This window comes from Podarcis cretensis (assembly GCF_951804945.1).
Source record: "Podarcis cretensis genome assembly, chromosome: 16".
In the NCBI taxonomy this organism is placed as follows: domain Eukaryota; kingdom Metazoa; phylum Chordata; class Lepidosauria; order Squamata; family Lacertidae; genus Podarcis; species Podarcis cretensis.
The window spans coordinates 3,781,307-3,796,996 of NC_137186.1; the positions used below are offsets into that span (position 1 = coordinate 3,781,307).

The 15,690-nt window shown below is 49.5% G+C and overlaps 1 protein-coding gene across 1 annotated transcript; it reads left to right on the forward strand.

The window, feature by feature from the left end:
• Nucleotides 1–8,886: 8,886 nt before the first annotated feature.
• On the forward strand, nucleotides 8,887–15,690 carry PSMB4 (proteasome 20S subunit beta 4). The gene is made up of 7 exons (XM_079958447.1): nucleotides 8,887–9,054; nucleotides 10,844–11,050; nucleotides 12,494–12,640; nucleotides 13,591–13,672; nucleotides 13,872–13,988; nucleotides 14,188–14,276; nucleotides 15,533–15,690. Exons 1-7 carry the CDS (start codon nucleotides 8,927–8,929, stop codon nucleotides 15,543–15,545), a joined length of 783 nt encoding a protein of 260 aa, XP_079814573.1. The 5' UTR covers nucleotides 8,887–8,926; the 3' UTR covers nucleotides 15,546–15,690.

Sequence of the window (15,690 nt, forward strand, 5' to 3'; positions counted from 1 at the left end):
CTGGAGGGTAAAGGGTGGAAGCCAGCCAGCTCCCATTCTTCCGCAGCCCCACAAGCGATTTGCTGCAGCGCATCATGCCAGAAACCTTGTCACCCAAATGATGCTCTGCGCTGGGTAATCAGCAGCTCGTTAACCTTAATCATATCACCGCACTGTCACTTTCTTTTCTGTGTAAGACGGCTGGGGAGGGGTGCAGGGGGGAACGGAAACGGACCAACCACAAATGTTTGGCGCCATCACTCACGAGAACACCTCCGTGCGACACTGCCAGCTTTTTCTTGGGATGGTGAAGGCCAATTCTCTAATTGGAAGCAGGGAAAGTTCAACGGGAGAGACCCTGAAGGGGGGCAGGCATCAGCAAAAGAGGAACAGCCCTGCATTATGCTTTCCCCACTTCTCTGTGCAGTGACGGCATTTTGAAGCGTCTGCCGCGATCTTTTTTCCTGCACATAGGGACATTTGGAGAGCCCTGTGGGATCAGGCACAAAGGAGCGTTTCCACCCCCATCGTTTTGCCCGGACACGGAGGTCCAGCGTTGAGGACCTTCTGGCGGTTCCCTCTCTGCAAGAAGCCAAGTTACAGGGAACCAGGCAGAGGGCCTTCTCGGTGGTGGTGCCCGCTCTATGAATGCCCTCCCACCAAATGTCAAAGAGAACAACAACTACCAGACTTTTAGAAGACATCTGAAGGCAGCCCTGTTTAGGGAAGCTTTTAATGTTTGATGCATTACTGTATTTTAATATTTTGTTGGAAGCCGCCCAGAGTGGCTGGGGAAGCCCAGCCAGATGGGTGGGGTATAAATAATAAATAAATTATTATTATTATTATTATTATTATTATTATTATTATTATTACTATATAAGCTGTCCACCATCCTGTTCTCACAGTGGCCAACCCAATGTCCCCACTGGCGTGCGGTCAGTGCACTGGGGAACTAGAATAATCTCCTACATGTTTCCTTGGTGCCTCCTTCCCAAAGCCCAGGAAGCTTCTGCCCGGCTTAGCGAGAGGGAGGTAAAAGGTAATGGTAAAGGGACCCCTGACCATTAGGTCCAGTCATGGCTGACTCTGGGGTTGCGGCGCTCATCTCGCTTTATTGGCCGAGGGAGCCGGCGTACAGCTTCCGGGTCATGTGGCCAGCATGACTAAGCCGCTTCTGGCGAACCAGAGCAGCGCACGGAAACGCCGTTTACCTTCCCGTCAGAGCAGTACCTATTTATCTACTTGCACTCTGACGTGCTTTTGAACTGCTAGGTTGGCAGGAGCATGGACCGAGCAACGGGAGCATACCCCGTCATGGGGATTCAAACCGCCGACTTTCCGATCGGCAAGCCCTAGGCTCTGTGGTTTAACCCACAGCGCCACCCGCGTCCCTTCTAGGGAGGGAGGAGCAATGATCAAATGTGTGACATCACCCTCACAAGCTGGCGCCTCTGGTCCTAACTGTCCCCCTTTGAAAAAGTTCACTGCATGTCCCTGGGTGCCCCTGTGGGAAGCCCACTCGCAAGAGCTGAGCGCATCAGCAACTCTCCCCTTCTGCGGTTTGCAGCGTGTTATGTTCAGAGATACCCTGCTTCCAACAGTGGAGAGTCCTCTGCTGTTGTAAACAAAATAATCTGCCCTTTTTCCTTTATGGGGTATCCAAGAGCCCATATAGAGTCCTTACGTAGGTTCCCTATTGGTAGGAGAAAAGAACAGAGGCCAAGCAGAGAATATTGAGAAGCAAAGCAGCTAGTAAGCCTGATCTTTGTTGATCTGTTGCAACAGGGTGCTCCCCTCATTCGCAGGAAAGGAGGAAGACCCAGAACCAAGGTGTGCCTGCCCTTATATATAGACATTTTAAATTTCCTGCCCTGGAGCTCAAGACCACCCCTCCATACATCCTACATACATCACAGAAGGGGTGTAACCCAAGACCACCACCCCCACATGCCTACATCACAGAAAAGGTGGTCTACAGCAGAAATCTGAGTGCAGTTGTTGATCTCGTCTGACAGGTTACCTGTTAATGCTCACTTGATTGGATACCCTGGGGAGCCTGGCCAGTCTTTTGTAATGATAAATACTTAGTTCCTGAACCAGGTCATGGGCTCACCCTATTCAAACACTTAAGACAGGATTTGTGAAGGAAAAGACAATGGGGAGGCTTTTCCATTTTCCTTTGACCTTGCAGAAAAAAAAACATTTGGTCAGTTTGGGAATCAAAAATGGTTTTAGGTCAGTCTTCCTTGTGCTGATGTACGTACGTGCTTGGTTGGTATATTTATGAACATTTATTATATATCTAAGACTTTAAATTCTCATCTTACTGCCTTCTTACTTACAAGTGCCTCTAAGTTCAGCAGCAAGGAGCAAACAGCCCCAGGGGCGTCACAGGTGTGCAAAAAGTACTGTACTCAAGAGTCGCGTCCTGCTTGCAGGCTGGCCACTGCTAGAAAAGGATGGGGGACTTAGATGGGCCTGATCCAGGATGCTGTTTTCTGTTCTGATGATGGAGGGCTCTTGCCTGTGGAAATCTGATTGGCCCCGGCGAAAATAGGCTTGCTGGATGAGGTGGGCCTCTGGTCCATAGCTGTCAAACGTCCCTTATTTGGCGGGAAAGTCCCTTATCCCAGCGCCATGTCCCGCTGCTGTCCCTTATTGATGATGTCCCCGGGTTTCAAAGGAAGCAGCTCCTCTCCCTCCCTCCCTCCGTCCCTGCCGGCCAGGGAGGAGGGAGGCTCCAACTGTGTTGCCTGGCTGTGTTGCTCACCCAATAAGGAGTCTAAGAACGACTGGGGGGTGGAGCTTGCATGCCTTGTGCCGATCAAATCGGCCGCCTTGCCTGGGGACTCGCCTTTGCTCAGCGCTTCCCAGCGGAGAGGTGACGGTGGTTTCCCTTGCTGCATCCCCTTTGCCGGGTTGCTGCGCTGTGGGAACCACCGCTTGAGGCTTCGTTTGGCTGCTGGTTGACTAAAATCCCTTATTTTGGCTGCTGATCCCTTATTTTCGAGGCTGCTGGTCCCTTATTTTCAAATCTGTAAGTTGACAGCTATGCTCTGGTCAGATCCAGCAAAGCTCTCCTGACGCACTTTTGCCAGTTCCCTCCTCCAGGAAAACAGCCTGCTGTTGGAGCCAGCTGCAGAAATCTGTACCTCTTTTTCTCTCTTTCTATGCCTGCCCAGCGACAAGCTGTTTCCAGGCCTTAGCCGAGGTGGTTGGCTAAGAGCCATCCCAAAACCTAGCGAGCAAGCAGATTCGGCTCGCTGGTGCCTATTAAAGAAAATATGTAAGTCTTTTGTCTGATTAATAGCCAGAAAGAAAGATGAATCGGTCTCCTTATGGCCGTAAGCATGATATCTGCAATACCGCTGTTGGCCTTTTAAAAAAATAATAATAATAAAGACCGGGGGGTGCAAGGTAGAAGGGGAATTATATCCTTTGCCTACCTGTCAATAGGGGAAAGTGAAACAAAATGTTAGATTCAGGTTCCTCCAGTTGCTTCCACAAGGCCCTACCCACCAGCTTGGCCAGGAAGGACGAAGCCACAACTGCAGATAAGGAATGTGTCCTGGCCTCCTTTATGGGCGTTGTAAAATGTGAAATGAAAAGCAGGTGGGAAATAGGCGGGGTGGAGATACAATCTTGCTAGCGTGGCTTCCTCCTCGTTCAGTTTACAGGTCATAGAATCATCGAATCCTAGAGTTGGAAGAGACCACAAGGGCCATCGAGTCCAACCCCCTGCCAAGCAGGAAACACCACCAGAGCACTCCTGACATATGGTTGTCAAGCCTCTGCTTAAAGACCTCCAAAGAAGGAGACTCCACCACACTCCTTGGCAGCAAATTCCACTGTCGAACAGCTCTTACTGTCAGGAAGTTCTTCCTAATGTTTAGGTGGAATCTTTTTTCTTGTAGTTTGGAGCCATTGCTCCGTGTCCGCTTCTCTGGAGCAGCAGAAAACAACCTTTCTCCCTCCTCTATGTGACATCCTTTTATATATTTGAACATGGCTATCATATCACCCCTTAACCTCCTCTTCTCCAGGCTAAACATGCCCAGCTCCCTTAGCCGTTCCTCATAAGGCATCGTTTCCAGGCCTTTGACCATTTTGGTTGCCCTCCTCTGGACACGTTCCAGTTTGTCAGTGTCCTTCTTGAACTGTACCCCGCTCATCTGGCTGGGTTTCCCCAGCCACTCTGGGCGGCTTCCAACAAAGATTAAAAATACATTAAAATATCACACAGTAAAAGCTTCCCAAAACAGGGCTGCCTTCAGATGTCTTCTAAAAATCTGGTAGTTTTTCTCTTTGACATCTGGTGGGAGGGTGTTCCACAGGGCAGGCGCCACCACCGAGAAGGCCCTCTGCCTGGTTCCCTGTAACTTGGCTTCTCGCAGGGAGGGAACCGCCAGAAGGCCCTCGGCGCTGGACCTCAGTGTCCGGGCAGAACGATGGGGGTGGAGACGCTCCTTCAGGTCTACTGGACCTAGGCCGTTTAGGGCTTTCGAGGTCAGCACCAACACTTTGAATTGTGCTTGGAAACGTACTGGGAGCCAATGTAGTTCTTTCAAGACCGGTGTTATATGGTCTCGGCGGCTGTTCCCAGTCACCAATCTGGCTGCCACATTCTGGATTAGTTGTAGTTTCCGGGTCACCTTCAAAGGTAGCCCCACGTAGAGCGCATTGCAGTAGTCCAAGCGGGAGATAACCAGAGCATGCACCACGCTGGCGAGACAGTCCGCGGGCAGGGAGGGTCTCATCCTGCGTACCAGATGGAGCTGATAAACAGCTGCCCTGGACACAGAATTGACCTGCGCCTCCATGGACAGCTGTAAGTCCAGAATGACTCCCAGGCTGTGCACCTGGTCCTTCAGGGGCACAGTTACCCCATCCCAGGTAGACTGCCTCTGGACCTGGGGGTTCCACAAGGACATCACAGAACGCTGCAGCTGGGTCAGGCCAAAGGGGGCCCATCTAGTCTAGGATCCGTTTCTCACAGCGACCACCCAGATGCCCCAAGGGGAAACTAGCAAAGAGAACATGAGCGCAACAACACTCTGTCACTAACAGTCCCCAGCCAGCTGGTATTCAGGGACATCCTCCTGACACTGGAGTTAATAATGAAGCAACCATTGATTTGCAGCTATTGATAGCCTTATCCTCTGTAAGTTTACTTATCTAATCCCCGTTTTAAAGCCATTTAAAATGCCTCTGTAAGCAAATTCCAGACTTTGACTGTGAAAGAAGACATCTTTTTTTCCTTTTTCAAACTTTTATTTTCAATGCAAAATTACAGCAAAAATTACAAACGTTGAATCCAAAATAAAAGCAGTACAAATAAAAAAACACAAGAAGAAAAACAAACAAACAAAAAACAACAACAAAAAACACACATCTACAAATAAAACCATATCATCATTCTAATCATTACGTACATATACACATATTGACTTCCTTCCTTTGTTCTAAGACCCCGAAGCTTTGCAGGGTTAAAGAAAGAGAAAAATGGTACAAAAAGTATAAAGATAGAGGTAATCTACATTAGACACAACAATTTAGACAATTTCTTTATTACAGTAAAGTACTGTATATTTCGCATATTTGGAATGCTTAAAATTAAATCAAGATGGTTTTATTCCACTCACATTCCAAAAGAGGGATAAGCAGATAGAAGCATCAAGACAATTCACCTCTTATCTTTAAAGGCTAAAAAAGGAAAGGAAGTCTCCCATATCTAGGAGAGATTTGAAGAGACTTCATTTTCAGTGTGTGGGGAGAGAGGGGAGCCCAGCAGAGGCAAAGGAGGAACACATGTTTTGTCCCACATTAGATTTCTGAAAAAAGAAATAAAAATATTTTCCTCATTGATGCTCTTGACTTACAAATCTGCTTTCTATTTGACTGAAGTCAGCTGTATTGGTTTTGACAGAGTTAAGCTTGCACTTAACTCCACTGCAAGACACATTTTAATTTCCAGTTTACAATTACGCCGCAATTTATGAGAAATGCCTGCTCTTCCCCATAATCCTGGCATTGCCTCTAATCCCTCAGCAAATGACTTTACCCAATATAGCCACACACACACCCCTAAATCAATCTTCTGTTCCTATAGTTCTGGGCACCTCTCCCCATAAAGGATATTGTAGAGTTGGAAAATCTTTTTTTAAAGGGCAAGCAAAAGGTTAGCATGGCTTTCTCCTCAGTTCAGGATGCAGTTATGGCTACCAACTTGGGTGGTTTGAAAGAGGATTAGACGAATTCCTGGAGGATCAAGTTATCAGTGATGACTAGCCGTGATGGCAGTACTCTGCCTCTGCAGTCAGAGGCAGGAATGCGTCTGAATATCAGTTGAAGGAAAACAGGATGTGGGTGGCGCTGTGGTCTAAACCACAGAGCCTAGGACTTGCCAATCAGAAGGTCGGTGGTTTGATTCCCCGCAATGCAGTGAGCTCCTGTTGCTCGATCCCAGCTCCTGCCAACCTAGCAGTCTGAAAGCACACCAGTGCAAGTAGATAAATAGGTACCACTGCGGCGGGAAGGTAAATGGCATTTCCATGCGCTCTGGCACTCATCATAGTCCTCCGTGCGCCAGTAGCGGTTTAGTAGTCCTGCTGACCGCATGACCCGGAAAGCTGTCTGTGAACAAACGCAGCCTCCCTCGGCCTGAAAGTGAGATGAGCGCCGCAACCCCATAGTTGCCTTTGACTGGACTTCACCGTCCAGGGGTCCTTTACCTTTTTAAATACCTGAAGGAAAACACAGGAGGGGAGAGGGCTGTTGTGGTTGAATCTTGAGGGTTTCCCAGTGAGGCATCTCTGTGCCCACTGGGAGAAGAGGCTGCTGAACTACCAGTACTTGGGCCTGTGGCCTGATCTAGCTAGAGGGCTTGTCTGATGTTCCCATGGAACTTCCAGGTTCAAAAGCAGTCTACCTTGATTAGTAGGTTATTAGGGGCATTTGGCCATGGTGTGAACAGGAAGTCAGACTAGGTGGATCAATGGCCTGATCCAACTGGACTATATATCTATATCTATATCTATATCTATATCTATATCTATATCTATATCTATATCTATATCATCTATATCTATATCTATCTATCTCTATATCTCTATATATCTATATCTTTATCTAGGGACGCGGATGACGCTGTGGTCTAAAACACACAGCCTAGGACTTGCCGATCAGAAGGTCGGCGGTTCGAATCCCCGCGATGGGGTGAGCTCCCATTGCTCGGTCCCTGCTCCTGCCAACCTAGCAGTTTGAAAGCACGTCAAAGTGCAAGTACAGTGGTGCCTCACAAGACGAAATTAATTCGTTCCGCGAGTCGCTTCGTTTTGCCATTTTTTCGTCTTGCGGAACGTGGATTACCCGGGTATTAACGGTTTTACGAAAAAGGAAGCAAATCCGCAAGACGTTTTCGTCTTGCGAAGCAAGCCCATAGGGAAATTCGTCTTGCGAAGCACCTCGAAAAACGGAAAACCTTTTCGTCTAGCAAGTTTTTTGTCTTGCGAGGCATTCGTCTTGCGGGGCACCTCTGTAGATAAATAGGTCCCGCTCCGGCGGGAAGGTGAACGGCGTTTCCGTGCGCTGCTCTGGTTCTCCAGAAGCTGCTTAGTCCTGCTGGCCACATGACCCGGAAGCTGTACGCCGGCTCCCTTGGCCAATAAAGCGAGACGAGCGCCGCAACCCCAGAGTCGTCCGCGATATTTTTATTAAATTTTCTGTTTTACAATTTAGAAAATTCATTTAAAATATCAATGACTTCCTTTCTTCTCTTTCCATGGTTCATTTTCCATAACATAAATCCCTGCATATTTTAGATCAACTAAACCATTCAGTATCCCTTATCACATCCGTCAAAACTTATTTACACTGTTGAATTTATCTTAATGGTGCCAACGTTTTCAAGTGTACACAGTTCCCCCCGTATACTGTATTCAATAAACATTTTCCAAATTTCTTTAAACGTGTGTTCTTCTTGTTTTCTTATTCTATATGTTAGGTCCGCAAGCTGCACATATTCCATCAGTTTAAGTTGCCATTCTTCTTTAGTTGGGACCTCACTCGTTTTCCATTTTGGGGCTAACAAAACACGGGCCGCTGCAGTGGCATACATAAAAAACTCTTTAAAAATATTTGTATTCTAATAAATAAAAAGGTGTATAATGCAAGGAATGACATACAATATTAGAGAGAGAGAGTGTGTGTATATTCATTACTATTACATGAGCAAATTCTTGGTATACAGTAATAATAATTACAGAATATACACTTAAATACCACAGTAATGGGTAAAAGAGGTGTGGCGTTAACTGATGCCACACTCAAGATGGCGCTTCTCCATTCAAGTAACAGGGAAAGAGCGCCCCCTCGAGGAAAGAAAGCTTCAGAAACTCGGGCTCAGCTTAGCCCATAGAGGTTTCAAAAGGCTAGAGCGAAACTTCTGGCAAAATGCGAGCGTAGACAGCAGTCGTTGCTCTAGCCGTTCGCATCTCTATGATGGAAGCGCGGGAAACTTGTTCCCTTTGAGATAGCGGAAGTGCTCATAAAGTCTGCGACGGCGTTTGTCACTCTAGGCCTGCTTTATCTACGGGCTCTAGCTAAGTTTTGAGCAACACTCAAGATGGCGACACCGGGGGGCGGGAAACATGCCCTCTTAAATTATACAGCCCCTGCGGCCCCCTTCGCACCACAACTTCCCAATATTAAAAAGTACTTTCGTGCTTCTCTGCGGTCTGCGTTTCCTAGGACGTATGATATATTACCTTTTTTAAAAGAGAGATGCTTCAGTTTCGCCACACACAAAATGGCGGCATCTCACGGTCTTCGGCTTCCTGTACGGGTCGCCGCCGAGGACAAAAAAAGAATCCCCGAGCGCCGCGCATGCGCAGAATGCCGGCGCCTCTTCCTGCTCAGTGACTAAGCTGCGGCTCTTCGGGGAAAGATGGAGGTTCCGCCGCCGTTCTCGCTGCCGCCGTTTTGGGCCGGTGGTCCCGCTCCGGGGGCGCTTTACTCACCGCCCTGCCCGGGAAACGCACCCGGGGTCCAGGCCGAGGGCGTCACCAGGACTCTGTAAGGGGGCTGGAGGCTGGGCGCCCCCAGTTAGGCCTCAAAGGGGGAGGGGGAGAGAAAATGCGCCTGTGATGTCACCTTGCTGACGTCACGTCAGGTTGCTGACGTCTCTGGGTTAGGGTGGGCAGGAGGGGGGGGTTGGGGGAGAAGAATGGCTAAATTAGACAAATTATATCTTGTCTAAATGGGCATTTATTTATTTCAGAAGTGGGGGCCTCTGTGGCCCCATCCGGATGTTGCTGGACTCCATCTCTCAGCACACACTCCAAGCAAGGAACAAGGGTCCAATTATATCCCGGTTTCCCCATTTAGCCCATCAGCATCTAAATAAATGGACCAGATTCACAGACCATATCCTGATCTGGCGGGGATGAGGGCATAGAGATATACTGCAGCTATTTATGAAGGTTTTAGGTACAGGTATTGTGAGTTTTATTTGTGAAGGTTTTAGGGACGCAGGTGGCGCTGTGGGTTAAAGCCTCAGCGCCTAGGACTTGCCGATCGAAAGGTGGGCGGTTCGAATCCCTGCGGCGGGGTGCGCTCCCGCTGCTCGGTCCCAGCGCCTGCCAACCTAGCAGTTCGAAAGCACCTCCGGGTGCAAGTAGATAAATAGGGACCGCTTACCAGCGGGAAGGTAAGCGGCGTTTCCGTGTGCGGCTCTGGCTCGCCAGAGCAGCGATGTCACGCTGGCCACGTGACCCGGAAGTGTCTCCGGACAGCGCTGGCCCCTGGCCTCTTAAGTGAGATGGGCGCACAACCCCAGAGTCTGTCAAGACTGGCCCGTACGGGCAGGGGTACCTTTACCTTTACCTTTTTATTGTGAGTTTTATTTGTGAAGGTTTTAGGTATAGGTATTGTGACCTGGTGGGACGCGGGTGGCGCTGTGGGTTAAACCACAGAGCCTAGGACTTGCCTATCAGAAGGTCGGCAGTTCGAATCCCCGCAACAGGGTGAGCTCCTGTTGTTCTGTCCCTGCTCCTGCCAACCTAGCAGTTCGAAAGCACCTCAAAGTGCAAGTAGATCAATAGGTACTGCTCTGGCGGGAAGGTAAACGGTGTTTCCGTGCGCTGCTCTGGTTCGCCAGAAGCGGCTTAGTCCTGCTGGCCACATGACCCGGAAGCTGTACGCCAGCTCCCTCGGCCAATAAAGCGAGATGAGCGCCGCAACCCCAGAGTCGGTCACGACTGGACCTAATGGTCAGGGGTCCCTTTACCTTTACCTTTATTGTGAGTTAATGTGTTGTTAGTCACTTGGAGACTTTCAGGTAATAAGCAGCTAAGAAGCCTAATAGAAAATAATACCCTCTTACTATTTGTTAGGAGGGACTTCTTAGCTCTGCCTAGGATGGTGTGTCTGTCCCAGGGCGGTGGGGACAGAGTGGGAAATAGGTGTTGTGTGAACAAGCAGCATTTTGTGGGGTTAGATTTGACTGCCTCAAAGGGAGAGAGTACAAAATGCTAGCACAGGAGGCTGACTTATACCAAGTCAGTCCATTTAGTTCAGTGCTGTCCACACTGACTGGCAGCAGCTCTCCAGAGGTTCAGGCAGGGGACATTCCCAGCCCTGCCTGAAGATGCCAGGAATTAAACCGGGGAACTTCTACATGCCTAGCAGATGCTCTACCACTGATCTACAGTCCTTTCCCCCAATAAAGAGTCAAGTAGGAAGAGGCACTCGAACACAGCAGGAGATGTGGGGCTGCTTTGCCATTTTTTCCAACTCAAATTATTCCCCACAGAGAAGGGGGAGCTGCACGCTGACCCTCTGATGCTTCTTGTTCCCCTCAAAGGAGCCCCATGGTGACAGGCACCTCAGTCCTGGGGGTGAAATTCAACGGTGGGGTGATGATTGCGGCCGACATGCTGGGCTCCTATGGGTCGCTCGCCCGCTTCCGCAACATCTCCAGGATTATGAAGGTCAACGACAGCACCGTGCTGGGGGCTTCGGGCGACTACGCTGATTTCCAGTACCTCAAGCAAGTCATTGAGCAGATGGTGTAAGTCTGAAGTTCTCCAAACCGACGGCAGGGAGCAGATGGAGGCCTTTTAAGCCTCTGTCTCTAGTTCACCTCCTCCAGGCTCTGCCCTCTCCTGGAGAAATTTAGAACCTTAAAGAACAAACCTGAAGACAGACAGACCTCCTCCTCTGTCCCATTGCCTGCCTCCTGGGGCACCTTATCCTGTTGGACTATGAGAATCCCTGGTCTGGCCCTGGGGGTCCGGGAGGTTATTCTGGGGGCTTCTGTCTGCCAGGCTCTGTGTCCCTCCGATATCCAGCAGCCAGCTCCGAGCCCTGAACAGTTAGTGTAATCTAAAAATAGGCTTGAAATGATTCTTGCATAATTTTGCCTCCCAGCAACAGGCTTTCCTTAGCAACAGACTTCTATATTAGACGTGCTCTGATAGTGGCTGTTACTCTGTCCACATGGTTGAAAAGCAGAGAGACGGAATGATTCTATGTACCGTATTTTTCGCCCTATAGGACGCACCATCCCATAAGGCGCACCTAGTTTTTTGGGGGGAGAATAAAGGGGAAAAATCGCCCCCCCCAGGCGCGGGGCTGGGGTGGGGGAAGCCCGAGCTTCCCCCGACCCCAGCCCCCAAAACAGGCAACTTCACAAGCCATGGGAGCCCGGCCCCGGGCTCCTGCGCCTTGAGGAGAGCTGCGTGAAGTCTGTGCGCACCGACCCCTCTCTCTCTCCAGGCTTCAGCGAAAGCCTGCATTCGCCCCATAGGGCGCACACACATTTCCCCTTCATTTTTGGAGGGGGGAAAGTGCGTCCTATAGGGCGAAAAATATGGTATATTGTTTTACTTTGTTTTTCTTAGACCGGTATTTGCATAAGTTGTACAGTGGTACCTTGAGTTACAAACGCCTCAGGTTACAAACGCTTCAGGTTACAAACTCCGCTAACCTGGAAGAGTTACCTCAATTTGAGAACTTTGCCCCAGAATGAGAACGGAAATCGTGCACCGGCGGTGCAGTGGCAGTAAGAGGCCCCATTAGCGAAAGCACGCCTCTAGTTAAGAACAGTTTCAGGTTAAGAACAGACCTCTGGAATGAATTAAGTTTGTAACTAGAAGTACCACTGTAAGGTTAATTCTTCAGCAAATACTTTAAGTAGAACAGGAATAGATGAGGTGTTCGTTCCCGCATGGGAATTCATCAGCAGATGAGCTGAACCAAGAAAGAAAAGCTTGGAAGACTTTCTGGGTGACTGCGGACTGAGAAAGGAGCCCCAAATGTTTGGCATAGTGTGCCGACATGAACTTGGCCTGGTTCCTTAGCTGGCCCTTACGTAGTCTGCGACTGTGTGTCTGGGTTATTGCTGGATTCAGGCGTCAATATGGGGGGTCCCCATTCAGCTCCGAGCCTGATGTTCCCCACTCCTTGCCGTAGAGCACCAGGTGCCGCATCTAATCTGGCTTCCGCCCTGCAGGATCGACGAGGAGCTCCTGGGAGACGGCCACAGCTACAGCCCCAAGGCCATTCACTCCTGGCTCACCCGGGCCATGTACAGCCGCCGGTCCAAGATGAACCCCCTCTGGAACACCGTGGTGATAGGCGGCTTCAGCAACGGAGAAAGGTAAGTCACCCTGGGGTGCGATGGGCGGAAAGGTTGGGAGCGCTGTTGGAATCAGCATTCAGATGGGATTGGGATGAGACCTCTGGCTAAAGTGCTCTGCCTGCCTGCCTTTTTATGCGGAGAGGGTTCATCCTGGAAGATAAAGCTTTTAATGGCTACTACTCATGTTGGCTATACTCTTGCCTCCTTGCCAGAAGCAGCGATGTTTCTGAACACCAGTTGCTGGAAACCGCAGGAGGCGAGAAGGCTCTTGGCCAGAGTCCTGCTTGTTGTTTTCCCACTGAGGCAATTGGGTGGCTGCTGTGACAAGAGGGTGCTGGACTACATGGGTGCTTGGCCTGATCCAGCTAGAGGGCTCTTCCGAGTTTCCTTTTTTTTGTTGTTGTTTATTTACTTATTTATTGATATCTCAATACATATGCCCCGCAGAGGACCTTAAGGTCCATAAATAGCAACACCCTAGAGGTCCCAGGCCCTAAGGAAGTCAGATTAGCCTCAACCAGAGCCAGGGCCTTTTCAACTCTGGCTCCTGCCTGGTGGAACGCTCTGTCTCATGAGACCAGGGGCCTGCAGGATCTGATTTCTTTCTGCAGGGCCTGTAAGACAGAGTTGTTCCGCCTGGCCTTTGGCTTGGAATCAACTTGATCCCCTCCCCCTCTTTCCTTTCTCCTTCTGTGATGGAACTCCTATTTGGGGACTTCCCTGGCTTTTTCTGGCCCACGTAGGACCAGTCTGGATAGTTGGCCTTGGTGAAGATTTGACGTTTTCACCCCCAAAAAGTTTTTGCCTTGAGTTTCTAGTGAAATGAGGCTGCATGTTGTACTTAATATTGTTTTTAAGTTGTATTTTAATCAATTGTTTTTATACCTGGTGTTAGCCGCCCTGAGCCCAGGGTGGGGTATAAATAAAATTATTATTATTATTCTTACTAAAGCCCCCCCCCTTCTCAGTTTCCTAGGTTACGTTGACATGCTCGGGGTGGCGTATGAAGCTGCTTCTCTGGCGACGGGATACGGTTCTTACGTGGCACAGGTAAGCGTCTCTGTGTGGAGGAGGCACACGGTCTCATGTTAAGAGGTGCCAAAGATCCGGTCTGTGCCCAGCCGCTTTTGGTTGGCCACTGTGAGACCAGGGTGCCTGATGAGCCATGGGCAGGACTGTTCTGGCCTTCTTAGTTCCCATTGCTTGCGGCTGCACAGCTGACGGTTTTATTTCTCCCGCTCTATCACAGCCACTGATGAGGGAAGCCTTGGAAAATAAGCCCGTCCTGTCTAAGCAGGAGGCCAGAAGCCTCCTTGAACGCTGCATGAAAATCCTCTACTACAGAGACGCCCGCTCGTTCAACAGGGTGAGTCTCCCACTGTGCATCTTGGCTGTAGAACCATGGAAGGGTGGGACTTTGCGACCTTCCTGGTGTCAGGATTTGCATCTCTCACCAGCCCTGGCCAAAGGTCACAACTGATGCTGGTAGACGGCCTCAGGAGGTCCTGTTTAGGGCAAACGTGTCTGGCAAAGAAGGTCTAACCTATCACTCTTCTTTCTCTCAGTACGAGCTCACGACGGTGACAGAGAAAGGCGTGGAAGTAGAAGGGCCCATCTCCTCCGAGACCAACTGGGAAATAGCACACCTGGTCAGGTAAACACACCTCCCTTTGGATGGGCATTCAAAGGAAGCAGTTTGCAGCTGGCACAGTACAGGAAAACTCCCAATTTACCTACATGACCTTTGGGAAGGTGGCATTTTTGGAACCTGCACTGTCTGGACACCCTCACAGAAACCCCCTCGGCTGCCAAGAACATCAGAGAGGTCCCTCATGGAAGTTCCACCTCCCTCAGAAGTTTGGGGTTCCCCTAAGTTGTGGAACCTGCTTCCCACAGAGGCGAGGCCAGCTATGCAGTTTTTGGCTCAAGACTTGCCTCTTCAACACGGTTGCTAGGTGCATTTTTAGGGTCTATTTTTGTGATTGTCACATGTTTTGGGCTGTTTTGAGTCATGTGTTTTTAAATAGTGGTCGCCTGCTCTGGGACCTTAGCAGGAAAGATGGGGAAATAAACCAAATAAATAACATCTTTCAGATTATCCTAGAACTCTTTGTTCTGCTCCCATTTTCGTGGCTTGGCTCACCTCACATTACCTTACCTTTGGGAACAGGAGCTGAAAAGGCCACTAGATTTTCCTTTTCTTGCCCAGGGAGCCATCCAGCCCCTTTAGAGCTCTTCCCAGGTCACACCTCTTCAGCACGCCACACCCACGTCGTTTTCGCACAGGCGTTTTGGTTGGCCCCTGTGAGAGCTGACACTTGGCTAGATGGGCCATTGGGCCAGGCTCTTCTTAACTTCTTGCCTGGGCCCTCAAGTGTGTTTTCCTGGCCCAAAGCCATCCCTGAACTGCAATGATGCCTATAGAAGGGTGTCTAGAAACCTCCTTGACCTTTGCTTGGCCTCTAGCCTACTGGGCAGTGAACATCTTATCCATGGCCCCCCTAAAGCTCCCCACAAGGGAATGTGGCCCTCGGTGTATAAAAGGTCCCCCTGCCTCAGACCCTCCAGATTAGCTAGGTTTTGGGTGTTTATATATGAACCTTGAAAGGAATATGCAGGTCTTAGAGTGAATGACTGGCTCCTAGCAAGAGGCACGCACACCTCTGCGACCAGACTTAGCAAACCTTCTCGTAGCAACTTTATGAACGTGGTTAAATGTCTGTATCTAGTATCCCTGGGCCCAAAGGCTATAGTAATTCCATATTCATACCCTAAATACTGTGCTTCATTTTGTCTTAAAAACGATTTCCTGTTCTGCAACCATTTCTAGACATCGTGCAACTCTTGCCTCCTGCTAATTTGGGTACTGCCAACCTAATTTCCCCCCATTTCCTCCCCCTTTCTCTGCAGCGGCTTTGAATGAAGCTCAAGAGCTCGTGGGCAGTCTCTGTTCCTGTCAAGAGATAATCCCAAATCCCTTGCGATGCTGTTTGATGCCTAATGTTTCGGCAGCTCCTCAGACCACGTTTTCTTTTTTTGTAAACAGAATAAATGAGGTTTAGACTCTT